This window comes from Canis aureus, chromosome 5 (genome assembly GCF_053574225.1).
Source record: "Canis aureus isolate CA01 chromosome 5, VMU_Caureus_v.1.0, whole genome shotgun sequence".
Lineage (NCBI taxonomy): Eukaryota > Metazoa > Chordata > Mammalia > Carnivora > Canidae > Canis > Canis aureus.
Window position 1 is genome coordinate 55,631,559 of NC_135615.1, and position 10,215 is coordinate 55,641,773.

Here is a 10,215-nt window from a genome sequence, read left to right on the forward strand (position 1 = left end):
AGGCACCCAGGCACCCCAAGAGAAATACTTTAAAATAAAAATATTTAAGAAGTCAATAGAACTGAGCAAGTTTAAACATTTTTTAATTCCAGTATAGTTAATACACAGCATGATATTAGTTTTAGGTGTACAATGCAATAAATGCACAGTTCCATACATCGCTCAGTGCTTATCATGGTAAGTGTACTTTCAATCCCCTTCACCTATTGTAGGCACCCCCCCCACTCCCCTCTGGTAACAATCAGTTTGTTCTCTATAGTTAAGAGTCTATTTTTTGGTTTGTCTCTTTTTTCTTTTGTTTGTTTTGTTTCTTAAATTCCACATGTAAGTGGAATCGTAGGGTATTTTTTTTTTATTTATATCTTTCTTTTTTTTTTAATTTTTTTAAAATTTATGATAGTCATACAGAGAGAGAGAAAGAGGCAGAGACACAGGCAGAGGGAGAAGCAGGCTCCATGCACCGGGAGCCCAACGTGGGACTCGATCCCGGGTCTCCAGGATCACGCCCTGGGCCAAAGACAGGCGCTAAACCGCTGTGCCACCCAGGGATCCCCAATCGTAGGGTATTTGACTTTGACTCATCTATTGTACTTAGATGGATCTAGAGAGTACAAAGCCGTATGGTTACAAATGACAAAATGTCATTCTGTTTTATGGCTGAGTGATATTCTGTGTGTTTGTATCACATCTTCTTTATACATTATCTACGGATGGACACTTGGACTGCTCCCATATGTTGGCAATTATAAATAATGCTGCAATAAACATAGGGGCTCATATATCTTTTTGAATGGTGTTTTTGTATTCTCTGTGTAAATTCCTAGTAGTGAAATTACTGGGTCATGTGGTATTTAATTTTTTTTGAGGCATATAAAGGCTTATTTTATTGAATAACTGATCTGTGTAATTGCTGAGGCCACTATGTACAGACAAAAGAGTGGTCTCTTCCTCCTTGGACAGAGGCGTGGTGATTTCCTCCTTTTTGGCCTGGAGCAGCTCTTCACAGCACTGGTATGCTTCCTTGGTCTTAGATCTGTGGGCCTCAGCCTGGTCAGCCAGAAGCTTCTTGTGCGCTTTGTCTGCCTCAGCTGGTGGATGGGATTTTTGGTGAAAATACACCTGTTTTTTAACAGGCTACACCCTTCACTTCCAGGTACAGGCTGTGATATATGTGGCGGTAAATCTTAGATACAAGGTACCATCTAAACAGCCAGCATGAGGTTCTCATCCTCCTTGCCCAGTCCCCTTCTCAGGCATTCGAACCTTGGCAGTACCTTTTCTCTTACTGATGCCCATATGCCTGCCTTTCTGGTGGCCAAGGTGTTTTTCCGACACTGAGCCTGAGAATGGACAGTCACAGGCTTCTGGATGATCACCCCATCCCTGATCGGTTTTTCAACCTGCTGATGAGAGTTGGTATTGCTGATAGCATTGGGGTCCACCCAGACCTCCTTCTTGCCACAGGGTAGGACTCTGGAGGCAGGCCTCTTCTGAAGTCTAAGCATACTTATGGCTACAGCCACATTGATAACGGAAAGTGTTAGCTTTTTGAGGAGCCTCCTTACAGTTTTCCATGGTGGCTGTGTCAGTTTGCATTCCTACCAACAGTGCAAGAGGATTCCTCTTTCTCCACATTCTTGCCTACTTTTGTTGTTTCCTGTGTTTTTTTATTTTAGCCATTCTGACAGGGATGAAGTAATACTTCATTGTGGTTTTGATTTGCATTTCCCTGAAGATAAGTGATGTCAAACAACTTTTTGTGTATCTGTTGGCCATCTGGATGTCTTCTTTGGAGAAATACCTGTTTATGTCTTCTCATTTTTAAGTTGGATTATTTGTTTTTTAGATGTTGAGTTGTATCACTTCCATGTATATTTTGGATAGTAACCCGTCATCAGATATGTCATTTGCAACAACTATCTTCTCTCATTCCATAGACTGTCTTTTAGTTTTGTAGATTGTTTCCTTTGTTGTGCAGAAGTTTTTTATTTTGATGCAGTCCCACTTGTTTATTTTTGCTCTTGTTTTCCTGACCAAAACTGAGGAACTGTTACTGTTGAACAAGACTTGGTTGGCAGAATGATGGAAATGGGTTTAATGGATAACAGAGTAATTTGGTGTTTGAGTAGTATGACAATCCAAAAATCAAGGGTTATTTTGGGTCATACAGGAAAAGAAATGACTCAAAATTTGAAGAAGGGAGGGAGAGAAAAGTACTGGAAGACTACTTTATCTTAAGAGGAGTAGTTCAGAGATGTTTGTCAGCAGTAAATCTCCGTGGATACAAACTGGTCATTGCTTATCTTTTGTGAGGTGATCTGCTTCCCTTTTCTATATCTGAGATTAGAAATAGTGACTAGATTCAATTATAACTTTTCTTAACTTGCTTGGGGGCATCAAAGGTAGGCTTTTTTTTTTTTCTGGAGTCATTATTAATTAGCAAGAATATACAAATTTTCCTGATAGTGCATGTGTTAGAACTGTAGAATAGCTCACACTTTTGTGTCCTCCCTGTTTGAACTTAGGTAAGTTGTCTCAGGAAGACAATGGACTTTGTGTTACTATGTCACGTGCTTCCTAAAACCAGTTTATCAAATAATTCTGTTCCAAGATGAAAAAAGCATTGTGATATGTGAATGATCAAGATACACCTGACTTGCTTCACAGGATTGTCTAAGGATCCCTTTCCAAACCCATCTACTAAACATGGTATCCTCCTTACACGAAGATGAGCACCAACCTAACATCATTAAGATCTGAACTTTTGAATATTTTTCAATAGAAGTAGCACAAAAGGAAGCTTATTATTTGGGTGTTCTGGGCAGAACACTCTATGAGAAAAATTATTGCATTGGGCATATCCCCATCTTTGCAGGAGGATGGGCTAATGCCTATTTAGGGCAATTTTCCTTCTGAAGTTCAGAATACTTATATCACTGGAGATCATTTTTACAATAAGTGCCAATATGTCTCTGTAAGGTTTAAACAGCAAAATGTGCTATCACTAAAGTTTTGTTGTATAGAATCTAAAGGTATGTGTAAATGGCAGACCTGAGGGAGGTATTAGTTTAATTTTCAAGTTAGATTGAACTCAATGAAAAATATTTTGATGCTGTTAATATGTGTGCTACTCATCAGGAGAGATATTACTTCTTGAATTACTTCCCAGTGTGCATTTGAGTAACAATTAAACGCTTGATAAACAAAACAAAGTAAACAGACACATATTATGTGACCCATATTACCTACCAAGCAATAAACCTGTGGGACAATAAATAGGTGGATATTTTAGATTGGGTGGTCAATAACATTTAAATTGAGATCTAAATGATAAGGAGCAGTCAACTATTTAGAAATGCAGGTGACCTTTCCAGGTATGGTAAGGGCAAAAGCTTCAAAGTGAGAATGAGCTTGGCCTGTCAGGGGACCAAAAAGAAGGCCACTAAAGCTGGAATGGAGGGATCTGGGACAGAATGGTAGGACATGAAGCTGGAGAGAGGTACAGATCATGTAGTACTTTGTGAGTCAGGATAAGGAATTTAGGTTCTGTACTTAGTAAAATGGGAAGCCATCTGTGTATTTTTTTAATTTATTTTTTAGGATTTTATTTATTTATTCATGAGACACACACACACACACACACACACACACACACACACACACAGGCAGAGGGAGAAGCAGACTCCATGCAGGGAGCCTGAAGTGGGACTTGATCCTGGATCTCCAGGATCCGGCCCTGGGCTGAAGGCGATGCTAAACCGGGGAGCCACCCGGGCTGCCCCATCCGTGTATTTTAAGAGTAAAAATACTCTGGTTGGTCCTAAATTATGGATTAGAAGAAGGCAAGAGAAGATGGGATGGAGCTGGAGGTAGGCAAGATATAGGTTGGGGCAACTGTCCAGAACAGGTAGTAGTAATTGGGACAGAGAAAAGTGAATGGGGTTAGGAGGAGTTGAAAAAAAATGTGGTGAAGGAAACCATGGGCAGGCAATTAAGAAGGTCTAAGTGGAGAAAACAACACCTCTCCTACAGGAACTTTGGTTTGCATTCAGGCCATAAGGATGCCCACCTTTTATTTTTTTATTTTTTTATTTTTACTATTAGATTTTTTCTTTCTTTTTAATAAATTTATTTTTTATTGATGTTCAATTTGCCAACATATAGAATAATACCCAGTGCTCCTCCCATCAAGTGCCCCCCTCAGTGCCCGTCACCCAGTCATTTGGGGAATATAAAAGACGCCCACCTTTTAAAAACCAGTCTTCCCAAGTCACTGAGCATCTGGTCCATCAGTGACTTCTGAACTCTAGAGATATTTCTATAATCAGGGGCTTGGATTTTTTGCTCCCTTTGCTTTCTTTCTATACAGGCTTCTTGGATATCAGGAGTGGGTGGTGGGTAACAGGGCTTCTAAGGCTGGTGAATTTGCCCTAAGGAAAAGCTGAGATACTGCATACAGCCCCTTACCTGGGCAGCCTCATAGTCCAAAAAGGAGAGGCAGGGAGGCTTAGCGCTTATTGTGCTACAGGCTGGAAGTTTTACACCTTAAAACTCATTCCCTCCTTGTGAGGCACATATTTAAATACCAATTTTACAGGAGACACACACACTCACGTAGGTTCTTTATTTTGCTCAAAGTCACACAGCTTGTAAGTGGTGAAGCCAGGACTGGAATCAGAATGGGGCTCTCTGTGCTGGCCACATTGCCCCCGAATTGGAGTTGGTCTGTTTTCCTGCTTTTCTCATCACCACATAGGTTCCATCAAGAGCTCATCCTGGGGAAGGCCATGATTTCCTCTTTGTTATATTTACTATGTTTCCCCACCCCCACCCCACATAGTGCCCTGGTAAAACGTTCACCAAACGTGCCTGCCCAGAGGCGACACTCGGTACTTGCTGCCGCCTAAGGGGCTGGGGTGACAGGACTGGCGGGGTGGATTGCTTTGCTGCTGCTGCTGTTGCTGCTCCTGCTGCTCGGGAATGAGGAGCGACTCGGCTGCTGTGCCTTGGCTCGAAGGCATTTTCCATTTCCTAGCCGCCCCCCTCTTCCTCCTCCTCCATCCCTCAGCTGTCGCCCCCCCCCCCCCGTTTCAGCTCTGGCCCCTTTGGGGGAGCATCCCTTGCTGCGGGGCTGACAGCCCTGGGAGCGGGTCCCTGTTCTCCGCGCTCTGGCTCTGTGCGCAGAGCTTGGTTCGCGGGCGCCCGGTGTCCAGCGGGCACTGATGTCAAGCGGTGGCGGGGCACTGCCTACCGACGGCTGACCTGGACCCTCCTCCACACCCACTTCCTTCGGCGCCCGCCCCCCCTCGGCTCGGGCTCTCTATAAAAGGCGAGAGCGCAGGGTGCCTCGGCGGCACCGACTTCAGCACCATGGAGAGCCCCCGCCTCCAGCCGCTGACCCTCCTGGGTGCCGCCCTGCTCTTGCTGCTGCCTCTGCTGGGTGCCCGCGCCCAGGACGATGCTGAGCTCCAGCCCCGAGCCCTGGACATCTACTCCGCCGTGGACGACGCCTCCCATGAGAAGGAGCTGGTGGGTATCCCCCGGACCCCCCTCCCGGACTGTCTGCGCCTGGTCCTTTCCTTTGTGGCCGTCCTCCCTCTCTCCCTCCTTCCCTCCCCACCCCTGTTGCCAGAGCCGGGGTGCAGGCAGATAAAAAACCAGTAAAGCCCTGGTTTGCATCTGGAAATCGTCTGGAGCCCACTGCTTCAGGCAGTTTGTATAGTGAATCCCTTGTCCCGGGCCCTCGGAGCAACAGGAGCCGCAGCAGCTGAGGGAGTTGCGGTCAGTGTGGGAAGCAGTGCTGGTTGGGTGAACACCCACCCAAGCCGTCCTTGGAGTCCCGGGCCGAGTGTGGTGCGGGGAGCTTCGTAGCTAGGGCTGGGGGTGAGCACCTGGGCTGGGCTTGCGGCCAGTGCGGCAGCTTCGGGCTCCGGGGCGGGGGGGCAATGTGTTGCAGATCGAAGCGCTCCAGGAAGTCCTGAAGAAGCTCAAGACTAAAAGTATTCCGATCTATGAGAAGAAGTACGGCCAAGTCCCCATGGTAAGGGTTTGGGGTCACCCTCTTCCTGTTTTCCCAAGAGGAGATATGCCAGCTTGAGTCTGATATATGACCTTCGCCCTAGGATGTGGGTAAATCAGGTAATGGGTTGACAGAGTTCTGCGGGCTGCCTTGTGTTTTCTGCCGCCAGACCATGCCCCTTGGTCTCTAAGGACAGAGAGCGGAAGGGCCATTCGGGAGATCCAAGAGCTGGTGCCAGGAACCAGCTCTTGGGTCTGTGTGAAAAGGAGCATTTCTTGTGGATGAGCTTTTCCTCATCTCATGAAAAATTCTCTGAATTGGAGGAGCCCTTAAATCTACTCGGTGCTTGTTCCTCCAGTTTTCTTCTTGCCAGCTAGAGCACTGCCAGTTTTTCTGATCTATGTTTTAAGGTCAAAATTATTGGTTTCTGGCTTGTCACTTTCCTTGGGGAATTACACACATGCACACTTGTGTTTTCTCTCTCTCTCTCTCTCTCTCTCTCTCTCTGTCACACACAGACACACACACACACACACACACACACCTTCATTGGTATGAGGAGACTTGAAAGCAGGGAGCAGAGGTTGTGAGAAAATACAGGTCTATTGTTTATTTCTTAGAAAAATGTCCGGTTGATTATTTGTCTTTTTGATAAACAGCTCAGAGAGCCAGAATAATGTACCATATCCCTGAAAAAATAAAGAGTGGAATAAAATAGGAGGGGCTCAATAATCACTTTTTTTTTTTTCCTTTTTATGTTCTCTCACTGAAATGTTAAAGCTCTCTGTGTTTCAGGTCTGACTGTACTTACACCTCTGGTGATGGTGATAGGTTCCATCTATCTCACCCAAGAGGCAGACGTTGTGTTGATGGGGAGGTGGGCCTGTTGGGAGCCTGGGTTTGCTTATTTGGGGAGACCACACACTGTATCATTTGCAGTGCCACGCTGGGGAACGGTGTGCGGTGAGAAAAGGAGCGAGGATTGGGAAGCTGTGCGACTGTCCCAGAGGAACCACCTGCAATTCTTTCCTTTTGAAGTGTTTGTGAGGTGTCCACCCGCCTACATAAATCCCCACTGCCCCTACTTCCCCGAGAGGACCACACCTTCATCCCTGGGGTTCAGCTGTAGCAACAAAGTTTGCATTTCCCTCTGAGGGTTAAGAGGCCCTTTTCCTGCTGTTCACAAATAAAAGAACACATTAGATGTTACTGTGTGAAAGATAATGCCTTTTATGGTGTTGATACATGTGCAAAGTATTCTTTCCTCGTCCACCTGACAAACTCTTACGTATCTTTGTGTAAAGAAGGGGAACTTCGCTTTGAAAATTGTATTTTTGTATGTGGTGTGGCAGGATAAAAATTAGACTTAGTTAATCTTGGTAGGTGATGTCACAACCTGGAAGATGACCCTCAATGACACAAATTGCAGCATGTACAAATTATACATAATAAAGTGTTTTTAATAATTGCTCATTCTGTGTTGTTGTTTCTATGTCATAAGTAATTTAAGTAAGAACGGTAGAATTAATCATGCTTTTGTTTTCAAAGAGAAATATTTTAAAAATAACAGTCTATTGGGAGAACAGCACCTTGGCTCCAAGGAGTTTTCATCATTAATTGGGAGTTTGCCACACAGGCTTTGGTGTACTCTATTTTTTTTTTTTTTTTTTTATTGCAGTGGTGTGTGGGGTGGTGATGGTAGTGGGGAGGTGTGTGTGTGTGTGTGTGTGTGTGTGTTAATTGGAGATGGTTGGAGTTGAGCTGATGTGATATCGTTTATTAAAATCTCTAGTAGAATCCTTAATTTTCACAGTGAGAATAATAAAAGATGAATTGTTTCAAACTATAGCCCCTTTGAAAGCAGTTTGAGGGATCCCTGGGTGGCGCAGCGGTTTGGTGCCTGCCTTTGGCCCAGGGCGCAATCCTGGAGACCGGGGATCGAATCCCACGTCGGGCTCCCGGTGCATGGAGCCTGCTTCTCCCTCTGCCTGTGTCTCTGCCTCTCTCTCTCTCTCTCTGTGACTATCATAAATAAATAAAAACTTAAAAAAAAAAAAAAGAAAAAAAAAGCAGTTTGAAAAAAAAAGGGGATTTTTGTTTTGGCTACTCTTTTATTAGAAAATATTCATTGATAGAAAATGGATTCTTTGGGGCTTATTGTATGTCCAAAGGAAGAGAAATGGCTGTATTAGGTGCTTTAAGGGTATGAGTCCCAATCATTCCCACTACTTGATAGATAATCTTGGAAAATTTATCCCTTCAAAGGAAAAATAGTCATTTTAGTGAATAGTTTCGAGGGGGGGTGGGAAACAAATGATAGGTGGTAGATGCAACTCAAGAAATATAAAAATCTTAAATGTAAAGGTTAGTAGCCTTTAAATGTTTTTGAGTGTTTGCCTGAGGTCACATTTCTAAGTTTAAGTCAGAGTAAATAACATGTAAGAAGCAGCACCGTGAGACAAACAGGTGCTTCTGGCTTCACAATGCAAACTCAAGAGGCACTTGCATAATATTAGCATTAAAAAAGAAAAATCCCTCCCCTGCTTCCTGGGGAAATAGAGTATGCTAAGAGAAAATATTCTCACACATAATTGCTATCTGCAATATTCTTATTGTTGTTATTAGCATGGCTCATTCCCTTAATAGTCTTCCAAGATACATATTCTTACTATTTTTCAGAGAAGGAAGCAGAGGCCAAGAGAGATGATGGAAATCATCTTGGTCAGGTCACATAATCCTAAATCATGATTTCAGCTCTAATCCCTCTGCCTCCCAAGATTTATTTGCCTTTTGCTTCCCTATCACTCTGGGCAGTTGAACAGGTTGTTTGGACTCCCAAATTCCCCAGAAAGCACTTCTTTCTTTCTTTTTTTTTTTTTTTAGTATTTTTTTTAAATTTTTATTTATTTATGATAGTCACAGACAGAGAGAGGCAGAGACACAGGCAGAGGGAGAAGCAGGCTCCATGCACCGGGAGCCCGACGTGGGATTCGATCCCGGGTCTCCAGGATCCCGCCCTGGGCCAAAGGCAGGCGCTAAACCGCTGCGCCACCCAGGGATCCCAGCATTTCTTTCTTTAATAGAAATTAGCTCACTCGGGTGCCGATGTATTTTGGGGGGTCATGTTGCTATTTGAATTCCTCTTTGACAGGCTTAGTTATGATTGAAATGGGTTTACATTTTAATCCTGAGAAACTGCCAATAGTTCTTTAATGGTTTCATTGTCTGCTACTTTTCCAGAAAATATTTAAAATCCTAATCTTCATCTTGAGTCCTTTAACTGTTCTCGTTCACGACAGTCCTAAATAAATAAGATCAGGAAATTGCTTTAATCATTGATTAGTGTACAGGCAGGACCCTGAGGGATAACACTGAGAGGTGCTTCCTATTGCAGCCTGGAATATTTCCCCAAAGAGGAAAAGACCCTCTTCCTGGAGGACTTTGAGGTTCAAAAGACAGGAATAAGAATCTGTTTTGGGTGATGGGCACTGAGGAGGGCACATGATGAGATGAGCACTGGGTATTATACTATATGTTGGTGAATTTAATTAAAAATTTAAAAAAATGGTTAATACAAAAAATAATTCTGTTCTGAACCCCTTTAACTCTTTCACCCCTACTTCTATGTCACCCCATTCTCTGTTTCATTTGACTGAAGGATATGGACTTATGGGGCACTGGTAATGAGGAATCAGTGTGCGGGCTTTTTCCAAAAGTTTTGTCTGGAGATCCAAATTTCAAGTTCACGGTGGTAATGACAGTCTGTACTAATGATAGCAACATTTCATCTGAAGTGGTTTGGGGGACGTAACTTTGCCTTCTCATTTTATCAGTTAGACTTCCTCTTCAAATAGAATGCCTTACTATGTTTAATGACTGAAGGTCTCTGTGGTAGAGGATAGGAATGTTAAATGTTAAAAAAAAAAAAAAAAAGAGTAGTTATCCATGGGCGGTCAGTTGTGTAAGAGCCCCAGAGATCTTCTGAGATTGGCTGAAGGATCAGGGCTCTGAGAGTTGACCAAGTGTCTACATCTAAAGATCTGAAGAACATTACAGGCATAGGAATGATGTTTCTAGAGCAATGCTTCTCACAGGGTCTAGAGGTGATGGGTGGAAGTTACCAGAGGATTTTTCTCAACGACACGCACCCACTGCCTTCCCTGCGGTAATTGCTGGTGTTTCACCCCTCACTCTCT

At 43.7% G+C, this 10,215-nt stretch overlaps 1 protein-coding gene across 1 annotated transcript; it reads left to right on the plus strand.

The window, feature by feature from the left end:
• The first annotated feature begins 5,323 nt into the window (after positions 1–5,323).
• On the plus strand, positions 5,324–7,492 carry CARTPT (CART prepropeptide). The gene is made up of 3 exons (XM_077896464.1): positions 5,324–5,529; positions 5,957–6,040; positions 6,959–7,492. The coding sequence occupies exons 1-3, from the start codon at positions 5,371–5,373 to the stop codon at positions 7,064–7,066; spliced, it is 351 nt and encodes a 116-aa protein (XP_077752590.1). The 5' UTR covers positions 5,324–5,370; the 3' UTR covers positions 7,067–7,492.
• The last annotated feature ends 2,723 nt before the right edge of the window (positions 7,493–10,215 follow it).

What these genes read in the sequence shown, in the direction of transcription:
- CARTPT (XM_077896464.1), top strand. Translation starts at nt 5,371, where the DNA reads ATGGAGAGCCCCCGCCTCCAGCCGCTGACCCTCCTGGGTGCCGCCCTG. An exon ending in CCTCCCATGAGAAGGAGCTG is followed by an intron (nt 5,530 to 5,956) that starts GTGGGTATCCCC and finishes AATGTGTTGCAG; the next exon opens with ATCGAAGCGCTCCAGGAAGT. An exon ending in AGTACGGCCAAGTCCCCATG is followed by an intron (nt 6,041 to 6,958) that starts GTAAGGGTTTGG and finishes TATCATTTGCAG; the next exon opens with TGCCACGCTGGGGAACGGTG.